At 34.7% G+C, this 27275-nt stretch overlaps 2 protein-coding genes and 1 pseudogene across 3 annotated transcripts; 2 read left to right on the forward strand and 1 right to left on the reverse strand.

The window, feature by feature from the left end:
* The first annotated feature begins 3443 nt into the window (after nucleotides 1–3443).
* Nucleotides 3444–7893, forward strand: LOC145563357 (protein transport protein SEC23 G-like). The gene is made up of 2 exons (XM_081623802.1): nucleotides 3444–4405; nucleotides 6205–7893. The coding sequence occupies exons 1-2, from the start codon at nucleotides 3746–3748 to the stop codon at nucleotides 7861–7863; spliced, it is 2319 nt and encodes a 772-aa protein (XP_081479928.1). The 5' UTR covers nucleotides 3444–3745; the 3' UTR covers nucleotides 7864–7893.
* Nucleotides 7894–10716: 2823 nt separating this feature from the next.
* On the forward strand, nucleotides 10717–17674 carry LOC145563358 (protein ANTHESIS PROMOTING FACTOR 1-like). Of its 2 annotated transcripts, none has more exons than XM_081623804.1 (11): nucleotides 10717–10896; nucleotides 11022–11095; nucleotides 11485–11585; nucleotides 12501–12601; nucleotides 12690–12756; nucleotides 12837–12936; nucleotides 13061–13156; nucleotides 13245–13382; nucleotides 13635–13719; nucleotides 16001–16050; nucleotides 16963–17674. In XM_081623804.1, exons 1-11 carry the CDS (start codon nucleotides 10890–10892, stop codon nucleotides 17104–17106), a joined length of 963 nt encoding a protein of 320 aa, XP_081479930.1. In that variant the 5' UTR covers nucleotides 10717–10889; the 3' UTR covers nucleotides 17107–17674. The 2 variants fall into 2 exon arrangements, with proteins under 2 accessions (XP_081479930.1, XP_081479929.1); XM_081623803.1 differs by having other exon boundaries at nucleotides 10719–10896; nucleotides 13043–13156; nucleotides 16963–17673.
* A 7232-nt stretch (nucleotides 17675–24906) lies between these two features.
* LOC145564694 (protein WUSCHEL-like) lies at nucleotides 24907–26552 on the reverse strand (annotated as a pseudogene).
* Nucleotides 26553–27275: the final 723 nt, after the last annotated feature.

Below are 27275 nucleotides of genomic sequence, written 5' to 3' on the forward strand. Positions count from 1 at the left end.
TGATGAGATCGACAATATTCCCCTTACAGAAGGTCAAGAAAGACAAAGTACAGATAAGAATAGAGAAAAAGATGATAATCCGAAAGGGGATGAACAAGATGACCATAACATCGATAACAATGAAACTTCAATAAATTTTGTTTCTACCAGGAATTATTGGAATAGAAATGATGTTATCGTAAATGAAATATTTGCATATTCCATTGCAATTGAAATGGCATCTGACGAAAATGATAGTGAACCAAGAACAGTGGAAGAATGTCGTTGCAGGCATGATTGGCCAAAATGGAAAGAGGCAATGCAGACAGAGTTAAAGTCACTCGAAAAACGAGAAGTGTTTGGAAAAATAACCCTTACACCAGAAGGTGTAAAGCCAGTTGGATACAAGTGGGTATTTGTGAGAAAACGAAATGAGAAAAATGAAATTGTAAGATACAAGGCAAGACTTGTAGCCCAAGGTTTTTCTCAAATTCCAGGGATTGATTATGAGGAGACATATTCTCCCATAGTTGATGCAACTACGTTAAGATTTCTGGTAAGCTTGACAGTCTCAGAAGGACTAAAGATGCGATTAATGGATGTAGTAACCGCATATTTATATGGGTCACTCGATACAGATATTTATATGAAAGTCCCAGATGGACTAAAATTACCAGAAAACCACAAGCCTAGATATTTACTTTCCATAAAATTAAAAAGGTCACTTTATGGATAGAAACAGTCTGGGAGGATGTGGTATAATCGTCTTAGTGAATACCTTATGAAAGAAGGGTTCAAGAATAATCAAATCAGTCCTTGTGTTTTCATTAAGAGATCACAATTAGGGTTTGCAATTGTTGCAGTTTATGTTGATGACTTGAATATCATTGGAACCCCAAATGAACTTGAAAGAACTGCAAAATACTTGGTGAAAGAATTTGAGATGAAAGACCTTGGACAAACTAAATTTTGCCTTGGATTGCAAATTGAGCACTTAAATAATGGTATTTTCGTCCATCAGTCTAACTACACCGAAAGAGTGTTAAAACGTTTTTTTCATGGACAAAGCGACCCCAACAAACACCCCAATGATTGTTCGGTCTTTGACTATGAAATATGATCCATTTAGACCTCGAGAGGAAAACGAGGATGTCCTTGGTCCTGAAGTACCATATCTAAGTGCAATTGGGGCTCTAATGTATCTAGCTAACAATACTAGACCAGACATAGCTTTTTCTGTGAATTTGTTAGCCAGGTTTAGCAACGCACCAACGAAGAGACACTGGAAAGGAGTAAGACACTTACTACGATATCTACGAGGAACAAAAGATCTTGGTTTGTTTTATCAATCAAGGCAAGATGCCACCCTCATCGGATATGCAGATGCTGGATATCTATCAGACCCACAAAACGCCAAGTCACAAACTGGATATCTGTTCACCTATGGTGGAACTGCAATTTCTTGGAAATCAACAAAGCAAACCTTAACTGCGACATCATCAAATCATGCTGAGTTGATTGCCCTTTATGAAGCAGGACGTGAGTGTGTATGGCTAAGGTCAATGATCGGCAATATCCAAGAAGAATGTGGAATGAAAGAAGTAACTGAAAGTCCAACCATCATTTACGAAGACAATACTGCATGTATCGCACAAGTAACTGAAGGATATATTAAAAGTGATAGGACTAAACATATATCCCCAAAACTGTTCGTTACACACGATTTGCAAAAGGAAGGGAAGATAAATGTCCAACAGATCCAATCATCTGATAATCTTGCAGACTTGTTTACAAAGTCCCTACCTTCAAAGAGTGTTGAGCGGTTGGTCCACAAGATTGGGATGCGTCGTCTTCATAAACTATGTTAAAATCAGGGGGAGCATTATATGCACTGCACTCTTTTTCCCTTCGATCAGGTTTTTATCCCAATGGGTTTTTCCTGACAAGGTTTTTAATGAGGCAGTACACTAAAGCATATAGTAATATATTGTTGTACTCTTTTCCCTTAGCTATGGCTTTATCCTAAAGGGTTTTACTTAGCAAGGTTTTAACGAGACAACATATACCCTATTTTGTATGGACATTCAAGGGGGAGTGTTAAGAGTTAATTAATTTAGTCAAGGTGTGAATGTCCACACTCCAATTTCTTCATTACATTTAATGTAGTAGCCAACCCTAATTGCCACCCTCTAAGGTTATAGCCCACAATGTAATAGTGGTTTTTACTACTATAAATAGCCATGTAATTTCACTTGTATGACACACAAAAATATTACCAAGAGTAATACATAAAAGTAGTAATACTTCTCTTATTACCTTCTTCTCTTAATCCTCTAATTTCTATATATTTCATAACAGAGTATTCATTTTGAATTAAAGTATTTGAACGAGCATTTTTATATTTGATAAGAATAAAGAAATATTATATCGTGAACTTCAGATAATGATGCGCATTATGTTTTCGAATTAACATATACTTATGTAATAGTTAGAGATTATAAAATAATGATTTTTCAGTAAACTTTGAACTAAATACATGTTTGATAAACCTATTTACGACACGAGAATAGCAATTTCTTATAAAACATGTTTACTTTGAAAGTTTTTAAATCGGTGCATATTCCAACAATATTGAGGGAAAATCAGAGGAAATACAAGTTGATCTTTTTTATCAATTAAGTTTGTTGATTTATGGTTGAATTGTAAAGTAAAGCAACGGTTGTCCATTGACAACTCATGAACCTGCTAAATCGTCTCATAGGATGAGTTTGATCATTCCCCTTTCTTCTCGATGAAAACATGCATACTTCTCCTTTCTTTCTAACGAAACCCAAGCGCCTCCATCAACTTCCTCCGTCTTCCCGTTAGTGAAGTAACAATTCTTACGATGTCCCCCTTCCTCTCCGAAACCCATCACAGCACCGATCAAATCAATCATCTCGTTTTTTCACTGAAACCTGTTATTGTTAATCTCTTTGCTAACTTGTCGATCGACCACAAAACACATCCTAAAAAGTGAACATGGTCACCCATATCGTTTAGGGTTACCATGCCCTGAATTTCACCATTTTCACAAGGTTTTCATTTAATTTGACGGTGAAGCCATCAAAAATGGTGGGGTTATTGGTGGAAACGTAGATTGAAGGTGGGTGAAGATCGAGAAGGATCGAGAAAGATTCAATAGCGTCAGTGGAATATCCAACTCAACACATTACTCCAGCAACGTATCAAACATGAACAACACAAATCTGATGTGTATGATTTCACCGTTCCTTATATTTTACGAACTTGTCGTTAGATAAAAAAAATTCGTTTATCAATTTGTTAGAATTAGGTATATACACCCAGCTACAGTGTACACACATAGTCATTTGCTCATTCAATCAACAAATGAGTAAAAATCAAATATACGATATACGTGAGTGTAAATAATAGGCTCTCTTGGCTCTTAAAATCAACCAAAATTAATACTCTGTACTCCATATTTGAATTTGCGGCCTTGCGGGGCACTCTAATTTCCAAAATTGCTCACCTACGCATCCGCAGATTCCGCACTGGCGCACTACTCAGCTCTCACTCAAATCCACCCATTCTCCGACGAAATTCCCATTTTCTCTCTCCTCCCTCCACCGATGCCGGCGGCATACTCAACAACGGCATATTCAAGCTGGAGGTCTTGGAAATCACTCTCACCACCATCCAAAATTGATTTCCCAATTCGCAAAACCCCAATAAAGTAAAAACAAAATTAGGGCAAAAAAAATCAATGGATTTCCTAGAATTAGAAGGAATTGAAGGTTTACGATGGTCGTGGAATTCATGGCCGACTTCGAAATCCGAAGCAACTTCTCTCGTAATCCCACTTTCAATTATGTGTACACCATTAGCTTTAATGGAGTCTTCTGAGCTTCCTGTATTAGAATATGAACCCTTGATTTGTATCAAATGTGGGGCAATTTTGAACCCTTATGCTCGGGTTGATTATCAATCGAAGATTTGGCATTGCCCTTTTTGTCATAATAGAAATGGGTTTCCTAAATCGTATGCTGGGATTGGTGAAAACAATCTTCCTGCTGAACTTTTTCCTACTTATAGTGCGGTTGAATACCAGTATCAGTTTAGTAATTTAGGGGGTGGAAATGGGTTGTCTTCTTCCTCTTCATCTAGCTCGATTCCGTCGATGTTGGCCGGGGTGGTTGATTCGAAACCCGGACCGGCTTTCGTGTTTGTGGTGGATCTTTGTACGCCGCAGGATGAGCTTAGGGCGCTTAAGAAGGAGTTGTTGCATGTGATCTCTTTATTGCCGGAGAATACATTGGTGGGATTGGTTACTTTTGATTCAATGGTTAGAGTTCATGATTTGGGTTTTGCTGATTGTAATAGGGTTGTGCTCTTTCAAGGTAGCAGGGATCTCACCTCAACTCAGGTAATTTTATTTTAATTTGTTGCTTTAAATTTCACTAAATTTTCATTCACTCTTATTTGGTGCCAAGTTAGCATTGATTGGTAAACTAATTAATTGTTCTATTTAAATTAACTATGTGAATTACTTGTTTATTGGATCATGGTGAAACCGTGAAAGTTGGTGACTTGCAATTTTGTTTTGTTTTCCTCTTATTGGTCTAGAGTGATGCCTGGACTTTTTTTTTCAATGGTACCTAAAAGATTATGACTTGGCTAGAGTTTTATTAGAATGATAATCTCCACGATGGCTTCTGAATAAGTTAAATATGGTTGTATCACTTGTATGGCATTGTCAATAGGTCTGCTGCAGTTTTCAAATTACCGTTGTTAACATAAAGAGTTGGATTTGGAAACTGTAGTTTAGAATTGGGAAAGCTTTAATAGCTGTGCACTTTACTCGTATCAGTCGTATGGCTTATTTTGTATGACCGTATGAGGTTATAAATCAAGAGAATGGTAGGTGTTTGTGTGTAATTTGGCATGGAGTATCCCATGTGAATGTCAACTGCAATGTATCTCTACCTACAAACCTGTACTTTCCTTCATACATTTCCTTGAAGTGGTAGTGAGTGTTATACACATGTTAAGAAGAAAACCACATGCTTATAAAGGAGATGAGTTACTTTGGACATATATATGTGACATTCTCTGCGAAATATTACAGAAAAACCATTATGATTAATGCAAGAGTTTGAAGAATTCATACCACATTGGTGATGACCTCTATCAAGGTTCCATCTTTTGCAAGATGGGGGTTAGGATCTAAAGGTTTCCCCTGCAGCTGCTAAGAGGTGTCATTGATTATAGTGGTACTGGCCTCATTTGATATCTTGACTTCTCCACTAGGAATAATTGCAGGACACTTCTATGAGGAAATTTGACCTATTTCACTGTAATAAAAATCTTGAAATTTTGCTCAATATGAAAACTTTTGACTTGTTAGAAAGTATCAAAGTTCTTACCTCAGAGTTTTCCTAGAGAATAGTGAGTAGAATGTAGCTCTGTAGGGTTTTGAGACAACTCTTTTGCAGTAATTTCAATTATAAACAATGATATACCTTTTCATGCGTGCCTTGGCGATTAGATTAGATCAATATGTTTAATTATCGATTAGCAAAAATTATATATATAAGAAAATTATATTTTTAAAATGTACATTAGGGAGAGAGGGAGAGGGAGAGAGAGCGAGAGCTTTCCATAATTCTAGCTATCTAGTTTTAAGATGACTAGATCGTGTCGTGCATAATTCTAGCTGTCTAGTTTAAAGATGATTAGATCGTGTCGTGCGGACGAAGTAGAGAGGCTACACTTGGAAAATTCATTTTTGTTCTTAATTGAATTGACAAGGAGGAATGCATCAAGAGGATATCATTTTTTATGATTGAGATCAATATGTGTATGAGATCCATACACCATTTTGTTGTTTCCACAATAGTTTCATCAAAACCCTACAAGCTTTTGCATTGTAGAGCTTAAGAGAATATGCTATAGCTTCCTCGTCTAGGATTGTAGCAGTGTGAAAAATGGTCTTTATGTGTATTTCTGGTCACCTGATGATAGATAATGTAGAATCTACTGCTTATGTTCTATTATTTTCAATTTAAGCTTCAGAATCTGGTAGTCCAGTGGCCTATGGGAGAACGGCGTCAAATGAAAGTTGCATTATGTTCCTCCCATCTGAATTCATGTTGGTGAAGACGGAATAAGTTATCTAATAATTTCATTTCTAAGATTATTTCTTATGTTATGTATCACCCTCAGATTCAACAACTACTTCAATTTCCAACCGTGAAACAACCTTACCTTGGGAAGACCACAGTTGTCCAAAAGCAAGGCTTTCTGTTAGCAGTGTCAGACTGTGAATTTGTTGTCACAACAGCAATTGAAGAGATATGCTCTTCAGGAATTGTTGCTCGTGGCCATCGCTCCCTGAGGGCTACTGGAACTGCAATATCTGTTGCAGTCGGACTTATAGAAGGATGTACAGTGAAAACAGGTTCCAGGGTCATGGTCTTTACATCTGGGCCTGCAACTATTGGCCCTGGCATTGTGGTGGAGTCTGATTGTAGCTATTCAATAAGAAATCACCAAGAGCTGATAAATGGTCATGCACCCTTTTTCGAAAAGTCTTGCAGTTTTTATAAGAAAATCACCCAGCGATTATGTGATGCTTCCGTAGTTCTTGATTTGTTTGCTTGTTCTTTGGATCAAGTGGGAGCAGCAGAATTAAAAGCCCCAGTTGAAAGGTCGGGTGGATTTATGATGCTCGGAGAAGTATTTGACTCAGAGCATTTTAAGAAATGTTTACGTCATCTATTTAAATGTGACAACAATGGGAACCTGAAGATGTGTTTGGATGCATCTATAGAAGTGGTGACAACTAATGATGTAAAGATTTGTGGTGCCCTAGGTCCATGTGTATCTCTTCGGAAGAGGAATAGTCTAGTGAGTGACAATGAGATTGGGGAAGCTTCTACTACTGCATGGAAGTTGTGCTCTCTGACAAACAAGACATGCATTGCGTTTTTCTTTGAAGTTAATGACAGTCAGAAAGTTGAACCTGGTTCTGCATTTTTTATTCAGTTTATTACCCGTTACCGATATGGAGCAACTGGGATCCGGAGAAGAGTGACAACTGTAGCAAGAAGGTGGGTGGGGAAGAATTCGCCGGAGATTTCTGCTGGATTTGATCAAGAAGCTGCAGCTGCTGTCATGGGCAGGCTTGCAATTGACAGAGCAGAGAGGCATTTTGTTAGAGATGTCATCAGGTGGCTGGATGATAATTTAATACGATTTGCTTCCCAGTTTGGAGACTACATTCAAGAAGACCCATCTTCATTTCACCTTTCATCGAACTTCTCTCTCTATCCTCAATTTATGTATTATCTAAGAAGATCCCAGTTTATCAATGTATTTAACAGCTCTCCAGATGAGACCACTTTCTTTACGTTGATGTTGAATCGTGAAGGAGTGGTTGGTTCTATGATCATGATTCAACCAACGCTTTTCCAATATTCATTTGAGGGCCCACCTATTCCGGTCCTCTTAGATATTTGCTCAGTGTCTCCTGATGTAATTTTGCTTTTTGATTCATACTTCTATGTGGTCATTCACTATGGCTCAAAGGTTGCACAGTGGCGGAAGCTTGGTTATCACAAGGACCCTAATCATGAGAATTTCAGAAAGTTGTTGGAAGCACCTGAACTGGATGTAGACCAACTTATTGCCGAACGAATGCCAGTTCCTAAAGTCATCAGATGTGACCAGCACAGCAGTCAGGCTAGGTTTCTTCTCGCCAAGTTGAACCCATCTGTAACCCATAATTCAAAGTATGCTGACGGCTCGGAAATCATATTCACCGATGATGTGAGTTTGCAAGTTTTCATGGATCACTTACAAGAATTGGCGGTGCGAGGATGATAACTTCATAATCATTCCAGTTTTTTTTGTTTTTCTTTTTTTTTTTTTTTTGGGGGGGGGGGGGGTATGAATCTGCCTTTTCTTAATGAAAAAAAGAAAAAAATAAAAAAATCATCAGATATAGTGTTTTTAAGAGAGGTAAATTTCCTCTTCTTTATATTTAACCATTAGGAAAGGAGAGGACATTTGCTCTTTCCTTCTTGTGTATGCAGTGAATTGATTGTTAATTTACACATTCAAATATACCATACCAACTCATTTTGTAAAAAGCCTTCAGGTATTCAGGTATTGCATTCAGAAGGCGTGAATAGAATATTATGGTTTCCAACCCTTATATTCACTAGTCTTTCTTTTTGGGTTCAGGTACAGAAACTATATCAGCTCAAAATAGGAAAAATGCTTAGGACTGACATTTTTTCCCTTTTTTGGGGGCACACCACGAGGATTGGCATCTATTTGGGTATGAGGGTATTTTCATTTTTCCCCATTTGCCATTTTCACTTCTTTTTATCCAGAGTTCTGGATGCAGCCATTGTCAGTCTATGAATTGTGGATGAACCTGATGCGGCTGCCCTGGGATTGTATAACTCATTGGGTTAAAGTAGTTCTTTTGTGCTTAGATATATTGATGTAGATTCACCCAACTCAGTTGCTAAAGGAACTTACATGCTGAAATTTAGAACATCACAGGGCCAAGCCCTCACATCTGGTTCTTCTGAGAGTATTTTCTCTATATATGCTTGTTGTATCTTCCAGGTTATGGCTTTTAGCATAATAAGCATTATAGTTTAAAATGATAAGAAGACACTTTTTTTCTCCTTTTTTTCTCCTTTTTTTTTTTTTTTTTTTTTTTTTTTGATAAAAGGGAGAATTTCTGTGGCACTGCAAATGTGTATAACTTAGTTGTTATTGAATGCTGCAACGCGTATATAGTAAATGTAGGAGGACCTGTGTGTGGGGGGTGGGAGGGTGAACTGAGAAAAAGAAAGTTGGTGGGTGGTTATGGGTTCCAATGTTATTGAAAAAGTGAAACATGGCTGTAGGATGGAGGGAGTATTAGGCACTCAGCTTTGGTATCTGATTCTTACAGTCCTACTAGATTACTAGTCGAATTATTGCACTTACTCTTGGAATCTTGGCCGTTTTATTTTGCAAGGGACAGGGAAAGTAATTGCATTGGCACCTCAGTTTCAGTTCTCATGTCTGTATCAAGTGGCTCAAAAGAAGACTATGCACCTGCTCATGTCAAAATGCAATTTAAGCTGTATATTCGTACTAATTAATGTACTAGCTCTCGTCTTGCATCATCTGGTGAAGTGGTGATACTCTGAGTTCATAAAAGCTTGTTCATCATGATTAATCTGAGATGGATCTTGTAATTACCCAACAAAATTTTTTCTCCTAATAATTAGTGTGTTTTTGCCTTTCTGGTTCACCCTTCTGATTTACTCAATTTGTTCCAGTTTTTGGAGAGAACATCAGGCTTATGTTTTTCCCCCCCTTCCTGATAAGTGGTTACGTGTTTACTTTGTTTTTAGGATGCTATTGGACATTGAATTGATTGATTTGTTGATATGGAGTATATATTTGCTAATATATTTGCCTTCTTTGTTTAATGTATGAAAGTCATCCAAAAACAAAATTTTGAAGCAGATGAAAATGTTTTTTAAAACTAAAAAAAAAAAACCATCATCTAGAGCCCCACCGTGCAACATGGTGAGCTAGAGTATTACCTGCACGCTTAGCATGCATTTATTTGCTTAGGTCCTTTCCCGCAAAATATCTTAACTTTGGCGGAAATTAACATCCTTTAATGATATTCCGCAGGTGTTTCCTAAAAAAAAAAAAAAAAAAAAAAAAAAAAAACCCTTATATTTTAACACCAAGAAAAGGTTTAAAAATTAGATTTTAGTCAACTTTATATATTTAAAAAAATATATGGATGAGGTGGTTTGAATAGTTAACCTCTTAGGGAAAATATTATTGTTTAATCATCCAGACTAATGTCAATTATGCTCTAAACTTGCGTATAAATTAATATTGGACTATAGTAGTAATAAAGACATGTAATACATACAAGCTATTATGGCCTTGTGTTGGTACATAGAATTTTGGAGAGCTTTTAGCCTTGTTTAGCGGTAGCGTTTAGCGTTTGGATCAAGTCAAAACACTAATAGGAAAAAATAAGTGTTTGCTAAGATAGCGTTTCATGTAGCGGATAGGCGTAGAGGTAGCGTTTAGGTAACTTTTGTCAAACTTTAATAATATTAGCGTTTGAAAGGTAGCAGGTAGCTTTTGACAAATTTTGTTTACTTTATAAATATTATGCATGTATTTTTACTTTATTAACATTTCAACCGTTAATTTTACTAAGCACTCCCACTATTGACTGCTACATTGACAACTAACCTCTATCCACTACTAATTGACAGCTACTCACTACTCTATCAGCTATCCCGCTACTTAACCGCTAAAAACTATCTGCTATCGCTAATTTTGCCAAACAGATTGTGCCTATTAGTGGTTTGACTATTTAAAAAAGTTAATTTATGTGTTGGGTAAATAGCTTAATAAAAGAGCATTTTGGTCACAACAAGCTATTTTACAAAAAGCTTATTACTAGAGCTTTTTGAACAATTAGCTTTTTGGCTATTTAAATACACTAAAATAGCTAAGGATTAACAAGTATTTATCAAACACTTTAACATCAAGCAGCTAAATACCAAATACTAAGAAACAAGGTTTATATCATTATATGTCTTCAAAAATTGTGAAAAATTGAGAATATCTATTGAGTCGTGTCATCATCGTATGTAATGAAGAACTAGTGTATAATTAAGAGAGAGAGCGACAAACGCAAATACAAATGGTAATCGAGTCGGATGCCGAGCTCCCGCCAAACATGCACACAAGTGACAAGTCTTATAATCCCCAAAATCAGTTGACGACTTTCATTAGGGTTTTGCTGGATTCTCAGTACTAACCCTCACCATTCATCTTCACACAATTCTCTCATTTCCCTAATTATGGCTGGTATTTCTTCTTAATCCCTAATTTTATTTTCAATTTCAATTAATGTTTGCTTCGTCCTCTTTTTTTTTTTCGAATTGAACTATCATTTTTTGCTTAAATTGCTGCAATTTTGATATTATTTGCAGAAGATAAAGTGTCGTTGGATTTGACGGAAGAAACTCTTCAGAGCATGGAAGTCGGCATGGCGTTTCGCGATTATGTAATGTTTCTCTTTCACTCCGATTAAATTTTTAAGAAATTTTGTTATGATGATTTAGTTGTATGGATTGGTGAATTTGAAGAACTTTGAATGATTTGTCGTTGCAATTGAGGAACTGTAATTTATGAGATTAATTAATGTTGTAATTAATATATATCCCCTTTAAAAAAAAAATTAATATATATACTAGTCATGCAAACACTATTGAGCAAGGATTATTGCTGATTGTCTGTGTATAAGATCGCCTTTCGTAGTTTCTGCTAATTCTAGCATATTGAGTGCTTGGCGGTTGGTAATGGCATATTTTAACTGAATTGGTAGTGCATTTGATGTTTCATGGACAACCTATGGAGAGATTTTGAAAATTGTAGCATTTGTCGCTGTTGCAGAGTGGAAGAATCAGTTCAATGGACTTCCATAGGACCTCAAGTTACTTGGTCACTGCTAGTGATGATGAATCAATCCGCTTGTATGATGTCGCCAATGCCACGTAGGTGTTTTGATTCTGAAACACGAAGTATTTTACGTACGCAATTTATGCTTGCCAAATAAGGATGTAACTTTTTTTTAGGGTTTACAATTATCATTTCCTATTTATTCTGCATTACATTGACTCTAAGTGTCTCTTTCTGTTGTTTATATATAATATTAAAAACACTGCATCTTTTAGGATATTATAGCTGGTTTATCCCAAATCCCCAAATGTAACGATTTATATGGTTTTACTTTTCCACAATGATTTCGACTTGTGAAAATCAGTTTGGACGATTAATGATTTTTTAAACTTTCATATTGTGTGATGCAGCAACTTCCATAGAGATCAACATATTCCGAACCTGCCTTTTATTATGAGAGTGACTTTGTTTCGAGAGTGAAGATTAAGCAACGTTCTGTGTTTAGTTTCCTAATCATCAGCAGTGCTTTGTAATTATCTATAACTTTGAAGTAATGTCTGCTAATAAATCACAGCAAATAACAACCTCGTTGACTTGATAGAAGGCGAAAGGATAACAAAGGATTATCTGTTGCTTCCGAACGCTTTGTATAGTTGGTTCCTTAAGGGAAAAGTATCCAGAAAGAACCTTCCAAAAATAGAAACAAATAGTGAATTCATTCCAAACATACCTCCTAACAGTGTCTACCATGATACAGTCTGGCTTCTACACCATGGTCTGTCATTACTTGTGAAATTTTTGAATTAAGCTTTATGACTTCATTGTAAGAGAGATGAGTGGTGGCTGATTGAATTAGGCAATTGTTTATGTTTATATTTAGTTTTTAAATCATCCTGCAGTTTTCTTTAATTATATGGAACTTTTTGTTTACTTTTTTCTGTTGTCATGTATAAACTCGCTATTTCATTCTGATATACAGAGATTATTAAAAACTTTGCTTTTGTTTTCAGATGTTTGAAAACCATCAATAGCAAGAAGTATGGAGTTGAACTTGTGTGCTTTACTTCTCATCCTACAACAGTGATCTACTCGTCAAAGAATGGCTGGGATGGTAATTTAGCTTGACTCTAGATCACGTAAATGGTAAATCGGTAAATGTATATATTTAAGATTTATAATCAGATATAATTTGTCTGCAGAGTCACTGCGGCTTCTCTCCTTGAACGACAACAAATATTTGCGATATTTCAAAGGTCATCATGATAGGTATTAGTTCCTTGGGTCATCCATATATGTGACTGATTTTACTTTTCATGATTCATGTTGCCTGACTATACTCCTTTCAGGGTCGTATCCCTAAGCTTGTGTGCTCGCAATGAATTCTTTATATCAGGTTCTCTGGACCGGACTGTTCTGCTATGGGACCAACGGGCTGAGAAATGTCAGGTATGATTGTTGCCTGTCTGGCCCTTGTCTACATTAGGTATTGTTTCCCGTGCTTGTCTACTGAATGATACCAAAAGGATTATTATCTTTTTTTATTTTATTTTAGGGTCTTCTACGTGTCCAGGGAAGGCCTGCAACAGCTTATGATGATCAAGGATTAGTCTTTTCGATTGCTTCTGGAGGATATATAAGATTGTTTGACACTCGCAAATATGAAAAAGTTTGTGCTTCATGTCGTCGATTTGCTTATCTAAGAAGATGTGGGTTCCTTAGAAGGTGTGTTTGATGGCTGATTTCTTGTTATTCAGGGCCCTTTTGAAATATATTCTGTTGGGGGAGACTTCTCTGATGCCAATGTAGTCAAATTCAGCAATGATGGGAGACTTATGCTTTTAACAACAACCAATGGATTTATTCATGTGCTTGATTCATTCCGTGGTACCCTTGTAAGTTCCTTACCCCCAACTATTGTTTTTTAAGTAAAATAAAAATATACATGTCTATTAATCAGCTGTAATAAAAAATTAAAACACATGTAGGACAAGTTGTCCTCTAAACAGAAACCAAGATTACATCTTAACCCAGTTTTTATTACCTTCTCAATTGAGTATGATTATAATGTAAATATAGGGTGTTACTCTGAAAATCTTTTTTTTTCCTAACTTTTTTTTTCCTGTGTTTTTTGATGTTATATCCAGTTATGCTCATTTAATGTAAAACCAGTATCCACCAATTCGACTTTGGAGGCCTCATTTAGCCCCGAGGGAATGTTTGTCATATCAGGTAATACACATAGTTTTTTCTCTATTAGTTCCTTGGATGGCTTGATTGGCTATTTTAACTAGCCACCTTTACTCTTGTGATTGGCCCTTTGATTTATTATTGGGCACCCTCTTTTTTTGTGGAATTATGTGCATGTATCTGTGTGGGGTATAAACTTCTTTGAAGTCTGTCAAGCCATCCTTATGACTGTAAGAGAGAGAATTAGCTTTTTTATTTTCTTTTTTAAGATGTAGATTGTGAGCGTGTTTTGGGTAGGGTTAGGGTGACTTTGCTGCTCCATAGTCCATATGACTAATGGACTATGCTCAATGACCCAGCCTTTCATGAGATCATCATCTTTGACCCACCAAATGTGTCCCATACTCCCATGGGCAGTGGCTATAAATTGCCTAGGCACCTAGATATTGTGTCACTGTTTCTTGATTAACTATTATGCTTCAGCTCCAAGGTGTCAATCACACACGAGGGCGAGGGCTAAGATGGATTAAGCGGCGAGGTTGAGAATGTGGGGGATGAAGGTCATTGCCATTCCTGAATTGATTTCATTCTGATTCCAAATATGAATTTTTTATCCAAATGACCTCTGAGTTTACATTTCAAGTTTGTCTGAATTTTGCTTACCTAAACCCCTTTGACACCAGAGCATCAAGGCCCTAATATTCCTTGTCTTTGCTTGTCGACCAGAGATGTCATCTGTTAAAATTATACATCATGGTCGAAAACCTTGGGCCTGAAATTGAGCTAGTAAGTTTATCCAATAATGCTGAAATAGAAATGAACACGAAGTAAACCATGACGCAACTCAGCATATATATTGGGGAATTCTTGGTATACTTTTGACCATCTGATATAGACATTTGGCACTGTTTTAGCATGTAAACTTTTCCAAAGTACTTTGGTATCCCTAATCCAGGTCAAATGTTTTCCCATTCTTGTCCTTTTTGATTGCTACTCTTAACTTCCTCCATATTAATGCCCAAACCAAAAGCGATGTTTATCTAAGAATAGAGGAGCTGACCTTTCCCAAACAAATGCGTTCTTCTTCAATCTATTGAGAGGGCTGTCAAAGTACCCTTTACAGGCTTCACCTAGCTCTGATGTTGCATAATTGGCAAGCACTTTCTCAGCAGCCTTCATTCTTTATATACTTCAGGCGGTTTAACACTGCAAGTCCTTGCTTTCCCTTCCCCCTAGTCTGAGCTAACTTAGACTTTTGTCCCATTATGGGCTTCCAGTCTTTGATAATCTTTCAAATGCTCTGGGCCTGGACTTCGCCATCAATTTACCCTAGTCTATATTTATATCCAACTTTTATTGTATTTGCTAGCTTTTTCTGCATGTTGCTTTTTTCAATTATGCTTATTCTTTGATTTACCATGCACTTTTTTCCCTTTCTTACAATTTTCCGAGCTCTACTTTATTGCATATTTATATGGGTTGGTTCACTCTTGTTAGCATAATCCCTCTATTGATACCGTCTTTGGAAATTTGCATACCTGTTATGGCTGTAAATTCCTTCCCCTAATCGTTTTACAACTGTGGCTACATATCTTTTGTCTGTCACCTTGAACACTCTTTCCATCTTGTGTTACCAACTAGTTATGTTGGATAGTCAAACAATCATTTGACCAATCTTTCATAAATTTAATTTGTTTCCCTGTTTTGCTGAGTGTATGTGTACCTCTGTTTCCTTGCATCATTTGATATTGTTTCTCAGAAAATTTAGAACACGATAGTGCAGAATTTTTGTGATCATAACATCACTTTCTTGGAATGTCCATGCCTTGGCAACTGAACTGTTTATATCGAGAATAAATCAAACTTAAATTGATTCTTAGATTGTTATACTTAAATGTTTCTCGGTTTCTCTCTCTATCTCACCACTCCCTCAAGTCCCTCCCAGACTCCCAAAGCACTCAAATGGAGGGAGCAATTTTCTTGGTAGGATATACATTGTCAATGTGATTATGTAGGAGTGAGAAAGTTGGACAAATTTTAAAGGCTCAATGAATCTACAGATCTGGATGAATTTATGTTAGAAGTGGTTGTGCACAAAGTTGTGTAACTTGTGTTTCATACCTATGATTTTAGTCCCTACTCCTTCCATTAGTGGGAATGTGGGATCCTTACTGGCCTTTTGTTTGCTTACTTGCTTTTGATGTGTTATAGTTGTAGTACATGCTGCTTTCTGTTTGGAAAGGATTCAGCCTTTGTTCAGTTTGTTTATGCTTCTCTTCTTTTAAGTAATTTCCAATTTGGTTTATTCCACTTTCTTCTGCAGGATCAGGGGATGGCAGTGTATATGCATGGAGTGTCCGCAGTGGCAAAGAGGTATGGAGTATTAAATGGTTCTTGTTTTAGTTTTCTTACCTGATTGAAGGTATTATCTTGTATTTCTGGATAATAAAATTTGAGGAAAAGATGTCACACTGGCTGTTTGGCTTCTTTGTTCTTCCTTGGCATTTTGACTTTTTAGAATCCCTTGTATTTGGATACCTAAGTTTGCATGAGCTAGAAATTAGGTGGTGGGGGGAACTGTTGATTTGGTAATCGTCATAATGGAAGGACATCTATCAAGGCTTTATCTTAAGAAGTGTATATAGTATGCAGTCTTGGAAGATCTAGGATTTTTTTCCCTTGATTTATGTTGGAAATCAAAATACCACTACCATTGGATGTAACCCACCCTTGCATTTAGCATTGTGCATTGTATATAAGCGGAAGTAATAAAACATGTTTTTCAGTGTAAAATTTCCATCATGCCCAAACTTAATGTTTCTGTTTTATTTTGTTCAGAATATGTGTTGAAGCAACTTTAGAGAAATTGAAAATCTTCAGCAGTTGTCAACAGCATTAGAATTCTGTTACACCTTGCTTAAACTGTTCAATTCTGACCTCATTTTCCCTTATTTTTAAAATCAAGGAAGGGGGTTGATTGATTGGTGCTTGGTGTGAATTGATTTGTTCTGTAACCTTTTGTGGCATCGGACAATGTTCATGTATCAATTCCATGAACTTTGCTGAAGCCTACAATGTAGTGATCAAGGTGTTAGATCCTATTGGTCACTTGTCCATAGTATTAAATTTATATGCAAGCTAAACATTAGGATCCTTCTGGTTATTTGTCCATTATATTATAGTTTTCCAAGTCATACATGCATGTCTAAACTCTTGATTTCTCATATCATCCACTGTTTATTAGAATTTGTGATTAGTAATGTTTTACGAATAATTTCTGTGTAGGTGGCAAGTTGGATGAGTACCGAAAAGGAACCTCCTGTAATAAAATGGGCTCCAGGAAATGTCATGTTTGCCACTGGATCCTCTGAGCTATCTTTTTGGGTTCCTGATTTATCTAAACTGGGAACTTATGCTGGAAGAAAATAGCAATGAGACTAATCATGGAGGAATTATTGCGGGAAGAAAATAGCCATGAGACTACCCATCAGATGGTCAAAGTTAAGGATTTATGCTTATTAGACATGCAGCTTGTCTAGTCAACTAGAAATGCAGCTTGCACCATTAATCACCATTTATGATGGAATCTTTCCTTGTCGTGAGTCTGCTTCAACAACTTATGTCCACAGCTCATGAATAAGACAAGTCAGAGTTATTATGGATTTGAACCTTCTTGAGGAGAAGTGGTGATACTTTGGCTGCATGCTGCTGAACACGTTACTGCAGGAAGAAATGGTCATTCATCCAGGTACTAACGTTGAGAACTCTGTATCATAATCTTATCTGTCGAAGAGCTCTATGTAACATTATAAATATACTCTTTTTTGATGAACTGAATATTCATGATTTAGCTCATTAATTTTCACCCCTAAATTGTAACATATTTATATGTACTTTATAATCTCCCACGCATTGGAGCTTTCTGTAACATTGTGTGTAACTTGGACCTTATATTGACTGTTTGGAGGTGTTGTAACTTGATAAATTCGCACATGCATTCCCTTGCTTAAAATCATCATCCATATTCACAAATTGGCACTTGTAGACTTTAAGTATGGAACTTTGAACTTGTATTAATAAAATGTTAGTTCTCATCTAGGAGTTCTGTTTTTGTCTTGTTTTACTCTTCAAGGATAGGTAGATAGATATTTTTATGGGTGGTCCGCCCCAAATAATATGGACATAGATTATTTGACATGTATATGGCCATCCAAGTTGCTGGCCTCCAGAAAGTGCCACCACTAATTTTTTTGGGTAGGTAGTGAAGTTGGCATGGCCGGGAACCCTGTCAGTTTAAGCCCAAGAGCCCAATTCCCTCTCCATCTTTCCAACTCCTTAGTGAATAGTGAATACTGAACTCTGCGAAGGTGGTGTACCCTCCTCCATCCCTGATTTTCAAGGAACCTCTTAAAAAAGGATTCAGATAAAGAAAGAAGAGCAAGGTGCAGCTCGGGCAAAACGAATAATATGGGAAAGCTTACGTTACATAGTCCTGATGCACATGCACATAGTCTGAAAGTACAAAAATAACTTATGTAATGCACACAACAGAGCATGTACAATGTACAACTTACACAATGATGGTTGTGTGCATTTTTAGGGGGGTTATATTAGTACATAAAACTTGAGAAGAGTGAATTCAAAAACCAACCATTCAAAAATTACAAAGTGAAACCCTAAAATAGGCAAATGTTACAAGTTGCAGTAGTAAGCTTATGGAAGCAAAGCTTTCATGAAAAAAGGCGTGATGCATGTCACGCTTCATTTTGCTAGTTTAAGGACATTACGTACTTACCCTCTGAAAAAGTAGCCAAGATTTCCTTTGGATCTACAACTAAATTCCCCTACTAAGGGGATTATTGTCTTTTTAGTTACCCTTATTCTCTCTCTTCTTTCTCTCTCCTCTCTCTCTAACAGTAAGTGCCCTAAAAGACATTAGGGGTCACTCCTTGTAACAAAAGCTGGAAATTTTGTCAAACCAAATCAAGGAAAGGCATCCATCCAAAATCTTCTTGATTGGGACCCCACCACCATCATCATCTTTTTCCTATCTATCTCCTTTCAATGTTATTACATGGTGACCCCATTTGCTTTTCACTATTGGAAGTACGTAATTGTGTTGAACAGTTTTGGGTTTGTTGAATAATCCTATTCTTTATTTATATGCGTAATTGAGCTTGAATGATTTGGCTTAGGTGTATGTATATTTGTATTTAACTTCCTAGACTCACAAACAAATACTTCGTAATTGAGTACGTGTTACGTAGTGGTTGGTGTCGTGGTCGGAATTTAATAGTGGTGACAAGTGAAGTATTATGTGAAGATAAGTTGATAGATTTCATTCACTACAGTCTAAAGTTGTGGATATTTCGCAAACAAATATCTGAGGAAGTTTAACCTTATTTAAGGTAGACCTAAGATCAAATATCGTAAAGATATTGATACTAATGTCTAAATTAAGAAAATCTTTGCTAGAGTCATTTTACAAGTTGAGTATTTCTGTAAAAGTTTTGTAATTGCTCCGTTTGAGCGTAGTCGTGTTGAGGAATGCCCGTAACATCACCCATATACTTCATTCCACTTCAATTCAACACCAATGGGTAAATTTCACTGTTAAGTAACCTTAGAAGTACAGAGAATTTTGATATGGGGCTAATAATAATAATTGTAGCTAAGAAATTCGAGGATACTTTAGTGGATAGGGGAAATCTCTAGCAGTTGGAATGGTAAAAAAATTGATGGGACAGACAGACAGACTAATAATATGCGGCAATTTCTAAGAGAAAAAAAGGTTCACAAACTTCAAAACCCACAAATTTAGTTACCTTTTTATCTAATGAATAACGGCTGAAATAATGTTTGTAGTTGTATGTGTTCTTCCCTTTCATCATTGGAGGGGAATTTCTCGAGGTTCTTTGTTTCTCTTTCTCTCTCCTTTTTTGAAAGAATTATTAGGACAAGTAGGACTGGATTTTGTAAATGTGCAGGCAAATATCATATCAAATTGTACCCACTTTGATACCCACAAAATAAAATAAAATGAGGGAGTATAAATAATTATTCCATTTACAAATAATTCACACTATGAATCTAATTGTATGAGTATCTAGGGTTCACTTCCCACCAATTCACCTTTTTGTGGGGTGCTATCTTTCATCTCTAGCCTCTATTCCACGTGCACATATCTTTATCTTATCTTGTTTTTATATTTCTGTATGTATATGAGTATATGTGAGCCAAATTTGATGTTTTTCTTTTACATTATGTGTAAGGTATAGAATCCTTAGATGTTGGGGTTGAATCTCACCAAGTGAGAATACTTGGAGGTAGGAACGGATCCCCTTATTCCATCCCATTATTTCAAAGTATCTTACTTACTCACAATTTAAAATATTGTGATGGTTGAGATCTAGTTTGGGTCATTTTCTTAATCTTAATAAAAATATAAAAAAAAAAAAAATATGTGAGGTACTTAGGTGAGGTACTTAGGTGATCTCTTAGCTCGTGTGATGGGTCTTCTAATATCCTATTTTACTTAATACTACGTAATAACTTCAAAAATTTTACAAAGCACGGAATATATTTTTATGTGCAAATGTGTACCCTAATGCATTAGAAAATATTATCATAGTTCAAAGATAAAGTTAGGCTTTGTTTTGTTTGTTCAATTAAGGAAAGGAACTGCAGATAAAATAAAGTAAAATAAATTATGAGAAGTTAAGTTTAGAGGGAAAATAAAAAAAGATTGTTCAAGTTCAATAATACTAGTTTATAAGGGAGTTTGAAAGATGTTTAATTAGTATCAAAATAATGTTTCAAGTATTAAAAACTATAATTTCAGATTATGTATTTATATTAAATTCTAATATTTTAATGAGTTTAAAGTTAGGGTTTTAAAATTATTAAAGACTTGATTTTTAGGGTTCTTATACAAATTGATTTGGGGCTTTTTTATATCTAATGATTCTATTGATTAATTGGACATGAAAGTATGTTTTAATAAAGTTTATAAGGGAGTTTTAATCAAGTAATATTGCTGGAATTTTATTTAAAGTAGTAGAATTATGATTTTAATAAAAGGCTTTAATTACCCATTGAAAGAGAGACTAATTATGGGTTTTAAAATAATTTTCAGATTATTATAAGTTGTTTAAAATGAGTTTAAGTTGCTGGAAATTGTGTATACTAGGGTAATTAATATAGGGCTATTGTCCCTTTATGTAGGAGACTTGGTTTGGGAAGTGTTGTAGTGTACTCAGCTATTTTAAGAGCTTATTTGAGGTACGTACGCGTACTCGGAAATTTATTAAGCGTGTAGAAACATGCTAGGATTTATTTAAGTGATTTCAAGTTAGTGTCATGCTAGGAATTGGTTGGAATACTTGAATTGAAATGAGATTGGTGATATGAATTGGATTGATTGAATTGAGAATGGTTTGGTGAATTATTTGTGAAGCATGATTGGTTGAAATAAATTATTTATTGGATTGGTGATTGGAAATAGTTAATTTGACATGTTGTATATGAACCACACTTTTATTATTGGCATGATAATGAGCATGTTTAATTAAACTAAATGTTTAATTTGGTTTGGAATATTGAAAAAGAATTTTATTATGGTTCATATAATCTTTATTGATGCTATAAGCATGAGGAAGGAGCTATTTAAGTGTCTTTGTACACGAGAAATAAATTATATTTTGATGCCTTAGTGCACTTAAGGTGTTTCTAACACCGAGAGATAGGAATTGTGGCGCATTATGCATTCAAGGTGTCTTTGACACCAACATTAAATATTATATGGTAACTAATTATTCAAGAATTAAATTAGTATGTTAAATTGTTTGAATAATTATAATGATTGATTGTGTTATGGTTTGAGAGTCATCACCAAGTCTAAAAATATGTAAAACAACGTAAAGTGAAAAAGGTTACGCACCAAAACTCTTGAAACGTATATACCTTGAGTATGAACATATTGGGGGGGGGGGGTATGAAATCACTTAAATAAATCCTTATTTCATATAAGTTATGTTTAATCGTTTGAACTATTATAATGATTGATTGTGTTATGGTTTGAGAGTCAACACCAAGTCTAAAACTATGTAAAACAACGTAAAGTGAAAGAGATTACGTACCAAAACTTTTGGAACGTATATACTTTGAGTATGAACATATGGGGGAAATTATGGGGTTTTATATTTAAGTGTCTTTGTACACGAGGAATAAATTATGAGAAGTTAAGTTTAAAGGGAAAATAAAAAAAGATTGTTCAAGTTCAATAATAAAAATTAAAGTAGGCTCTAAAAAGTTTAAATAAGTTCGGTATGGAAAAAAAATGTTCTTTTTAATTATATTTACTACATCCGTTACATATTATTTGCAACAATTTGACATAAAATAGAGAGGAAAAATGTCTAATTGTTGCAAATAATATGTAACGGAGGTAGTATATATAAAAGTAGAAGTTAAATGAATGATACACACCTTAAAATCTGGATATTGTGACATGTTTACATTAGTATGTATATGCATGCAAGTGTGATTAATGATGTTGATTTACATCCTTAAGGATAGATTATTTTGTTCCAAAATCATCAACAACTCCCTATCTCCCAACATAGGTGATCTGTTTTTAAAAGTTTAATTAAAAATAATGAAAGCTACCCACCTCTTATTAGATCCAAAAATTGATGGAATCTTAAGGTACTACTGTATTAAGAAATGTTAAATCTTAATTTTTGTGTAATAGGGTTAGTTGTAAGCAAGAATATGGCCCCTTTTAAATTAAGGTGTTTTTTCATGTTAATAAACTAAACTTTTTCCTCAATAAATTTAAATGGATCTTGCTAATGAGTGGCCCAGGACATTAGATAAGGTATAATTATATTGGTTGAAATAATATTAAATTAGGAATGCATGATAAAATTATGCGTCGTTCAGTGTAATTAAAGTTAATTTTACTCTAATATTTTCACTTTTTAATTTTCTTATCTAATGTCCCGAGAGCGCTCATTAGCTTTTGCCAATTTAAATATAAATATGACCCCTTTTAAATTGAAGTGTTTTCATGTTAATAAGATAAACTTTTCCCTAAACATATTTAAATAACATATACAAAAACAATTGACTGGCCATATGAATAACAACGTGGAGCTAAATCAAATACGGAGTATCATGTATTGGTAGTCTAGTCTGCTTTTGGTGATTTGATTTGAATCTATCTACATGAATTTAGTGTGTTTGCAGTTTTTTATTTTAAATTTTATATTATAAATGCTGTTTTGGCTGGTCTGATCATGTCAAGCGAGATGATATCCGAGTTCACCTTCTTACTCGTCTAGTCCCTACAAACCTGGAATTATATACACATGCATGTTGGGACTTGCTGGGAGCATTGCTTCTTCCCTAATTATTATGTTGATGAGTATCTTTTGTCACTATAATCCTGGATCTTCATGAAGAGGGAATTACGTCTTTGTGTTATGAGAAAATACAAGTTTATCTTCATGATAAACAAAAAAATATTTATCTTGTGATAAAAATGTCATGCTGATTGGAATATTTAATAGATTTATTTATAAAAATGTCATTAGATAAACGATTTTTGTTTATGTTGAGTATTAACTAGGGCTCCCTCGTGTTATATGATTTGAAAATTGATCATGTGACCATCTAATTTTCTTGCTCCGTATAGTATTTTTTTATATACGGAGTAATATTTTGTTATACATGTGACTATATGTGTCTATGTGACTACATGTTATCCTTTAGTGATACATGGAATTTTACCTCTTAGTATTGTTCTCCTTGTGCGTGGTATATGACATTTAAGTGATAAAAATTTAAATAGTACGTAACACTTTTATTGGTCGTTCAAATCCAAAGATTATGATATCTAGGGCATTAATCCATTTTTCAATACCAACTTTTTTGAGAATTTTTGAGTTGTGAGTGATTTTTTGATGAACTAGCTTAAGTAAGCAACATTATTTTATGAGTTATTTCTAAAGTTTAACTAAATTCACAATGTTTACAAAATTTGACATTTTGTGCCCCAAACATCATGTTTTGTTTTCTAACACGTTAGTATACAAATTTGGACTTCCCTTACAACATCATAAAGAAAACACGAAAAGGTTTCATACCCTTAATAGCCCTTGCATTAAATTAGGTTGAGTCATCACTTGAGTGTCTTAACATTCTATTGATTAAACACAGAATAATTTGCACCATCTATCTGAAAAAATATGCACATATTTAGTTAAACTAACTTTAGTCAGGAACATCAAGAATAAGGTTGGTATTAAAAAAAAAAAAAATTATTGTACAGCTAGATGTATATACTGATTACGCCAAAATATAATTTAAAATATCGTGAGTGGATATATTTTATCATACAGCAGCTAATGAATCTCCTTGTATTAAAATATATATTGTGTAACTTTACAAGTATTAGTTTATTATCTTGCATTTATTGTATGAAGAAGACATATAACAACAAATATTCATATATCTTGTTATTAATTAGACAGTGAGAGAGTTGTTTTTGTTTTATTTATTTGATTGTTGAGGCAGAAGGATTTGTAGGGCTAGTCCTGTTGTGTATGCTTGAGGTTCTGAAACAGACTTAACAACAGGTCATGTGTACTTCTTGTTGCACTGTTCTAGTCAGATACCAAGAGATAGAGACACTCACATACACAGACCCATCACTCACTTATTCCTAATGTCCTTTCTTCTTTGATTTAATATATTAACATACTAACTCCGTTAATTATTATGTGCGAGCTAGTAAATTAGATTACCATAAGATCATAACTCCATTAATTATTTATGTGCGAGGTAGTAAATTAGATTACCACTATGTAATATACTCACTTGGATTATGATTAGAAATTTAAGTACATCCTAATTACGCGGCAGCGTGTCGCTTAATCATTAGTTATAAGAATACTAGGGTCTTGTTTGAAAGGGCAACATTACAAGGAAACGTACACCCTCATAATTAAAGACCACTACCTAGCTAAACTACTCTTAGCTTACTAATATATGACAATGATATAGTGATTATGATAATTAGCATCAGACTAACTAATTAACTGACTAACTAAAACTTACAATAATAATAACTAATTAAGATTAGACAGTTAAAGACCTACAAGTCTACAACGAACACTCTATTTAGAGTAGTCATAATACTACTAATTAGATATTTAATACTACTAATTAGATATTTGGTGAATAATAGCCATAACCGTAGGAGTTGAGGCTAAGCTCAAGGGAGGTATTGCCACCGCTACCATTCGACCATCGGTATCCACCGGTGTAATACCCACCGTCTGATGGAGGCTTAATGGTGTAGAAGCCGTGGTTGTGGTCGTGATCGTGATCAAGCTCTTCATTGTGCATAGGGAAGAGAGGAAGGGTCTCTATCTCTGGTGTTTCTGTCCCATAATGATCTTGGTCAATGTAAGGATCTTCGTCGATGGTTGATATCTTGTCCAGTAAATTTGCGTAAGATGCTGGTGCATATGGATTGTAATTAGCTCCAACTGCAGTCCACTGGTTCACATGATTTCCTCCATTAAAAATACCTCCTGATATTGAACAGTCCTGAAAATAATATTTTCCAGTCAAAAAATTTATATATAGTGATCAGAAAAAAAAATATATAGAGCATAGTACTATTCTATTAAGCTATAGTCTAGTATCCAATTTAGGTTATTAATTTTCAGTATCAACACAAAACAAGCCAACATTACATGTCTTATACTATAATTAACATTATTGTACTAGTACCCTTTTTCAATTTTCCTCCATTTTATTCATATCTATTATGATTAAAATCCCGGTATAATTCAAAAGATTAGACTGAAAGAATATGATCATACTTGTTAGCTGATCGAAAGAACTGTTAAGATTTCGGTTTAGATTTTGCAGGATGAATATGGACCAAAGCTTAAAGTACTTTAAAATACTTGTACTTATATGCACATATAGTATAAGAAATTGAAGTAGCTAATAATTAATTAATACTTGTAGTATTAACAAGGAGGTTTAGGGCAAATTAAAAGAGGTTATAAGTGTACTTACCCTAAACTTATTCTCCATGTTAACAGCTCCATACCCAAAACCCCCCATCAATTGTCCTCCACCAGGAATCACATGTCCATTTGATGAGCTCGAACATGTAACCCCTGCAACAATATTTCACAAAACACCCAAATATATCAACTAAACTATTTTTCACACAAAAATAAATTAACTACAAAATTACAAAAACAGCAACAAAAATGCTTCAAAATGAACATTATACATCTAGTTAAAACATTTTCTTACAAATTTACACACCTTCAAAAAAAAAAAAAAAAAAAATTGTAAAAATATTTACCAGGATTATTAATGGTGCAAGGGTACTTATTAGCATGAAGAGTAATATCCTGATGATCTTGTTTCCAAGTAAGACCGCCATTTCTGACGAAATTATTATTTCTACCAACATTATTACTATTATTAGTAGTAATAGTATTATTAGTAGGGTTATTAGTAGTAGGGGAGGTAGGAGTAAGCCTCTTCTTCTGTCTCTCCCTAGCCTTATGATTCTGAAACCAATAGAAGACGTTCTTGCCTTCGATCTTGCCATACCGCCTTAGCCGAGCACAAATGCTCTGAATCTGATCAGCAGTTGGAGACCGAACTCCGTTGATGTAGTAAAGCTCCTTAAGAAGCTTAATTTGCTCTGTTGTTGGTGTCCATCTTGTGCTACTTTGCCTACAAAGGTAGTTGTTGCTTGTATTAGTAGTGTTATTATTACTCATTTTTCCACAGTTTAAGTTCATGTTCATCTCATCTTGTTGTTGTTGTGATTCCATTTTATGAATGTTTGGAAATAATTTCGGAAGAGTTTTAACAAGAATTTATTAGTTATTTTTATTGTTTGGAGTAGAGGGTTTTATTTTAGAGAGAAGTTTATGTTAGAGAGAGAGGGAGTTGTAGAAAAAAGGAAGGGACAAAAGAGGTTTGTAGAAAGACTGAGGGATCAGAGGATATATATTGCTTGGGTGAAAAGTTATGGAGAAGTTTGATTTTAAGAAAGAGAGAGAAAATGAATGAATGAATGTGTTGTATAAAGTTTATTTTTCTATTTTTAAATAGCAAGTCACCCGATAATACAAAGAGGTTTCGACTAATCCGGATTTAAGTTGAATTAGACTTACCCACTGCAGCTGACGGCGGATTGAGGCTTAAACTATGATTAAAATTAGGGAAAATCGATCTCTCCCAACAAAAGTTGTGGTATTTCTAGTTTGACCTAAGACAACCTTCGATTAAAATGAACCAACTGATTTACCAATTTACCGGATGATTCTAACAATTGTTTATTTTATTCTCTATTATATTTTAGATTTTTTTTTTTTTTTTTTTGAGTTTTTTTTTCACTAGGGTTATACTCCCATTTTTATTTTTATTTTTATTTTTTACCATGTTCAAGAAACTCAGTACCTGTTTTTTTAAAAAAAAAAAAATTAAAAAACAAAAATTAAAAGGTGGTATGAGTTACTCAGAGTTAGGGTGCATTTTTCAATAGTAATCAT

The sequence above is a fragment of the Chenopodium album genome, chromosome 10 (genome assembly GCF_948465745.1).
Source record: "Chenopodium album chromosome 10, dcCheAlbu1.1, whole genome shotgun sequence".
NCBI lineage: Eukaryota > Viridiplantae > Streptophyta > Magnoliopsida > Caryophyllales > Amaranthaceae > Chenopodium > Chenopodium album.

Coding starts and splice junctions, on each gene's coding strand:
- LOC145563357 (XM_081623802.1), top strand. CDS start 3,746: ATGGATTTCCTAGAATTAGAAGGAATTGAAGGTTTACGATGGTCGTGG. Junction 4,406..6,204: donor GGGATCTCACCTCAACTCAG/GTAATTTTATTT, acceptor TATCACCCTCAG/ATTCAACAACTACTTCAATT.
- LOC145563358 (XM_081623803.1), top strand. Junction 11,096..11,484: donor GCATGGCGTTTCGCGATTAT/GTAATGTTTCTC, acceptor TCGCTGTTGCAG/AGTGGAAGAATCAGTTCAAT. Junction 12,757..12,836: donor TTCAAAGGTCATCATGATAG/GTATTAGTTCCT, acceptor TACTCCTTTCAG/GGTCGTATCCCTAAGCTTGT.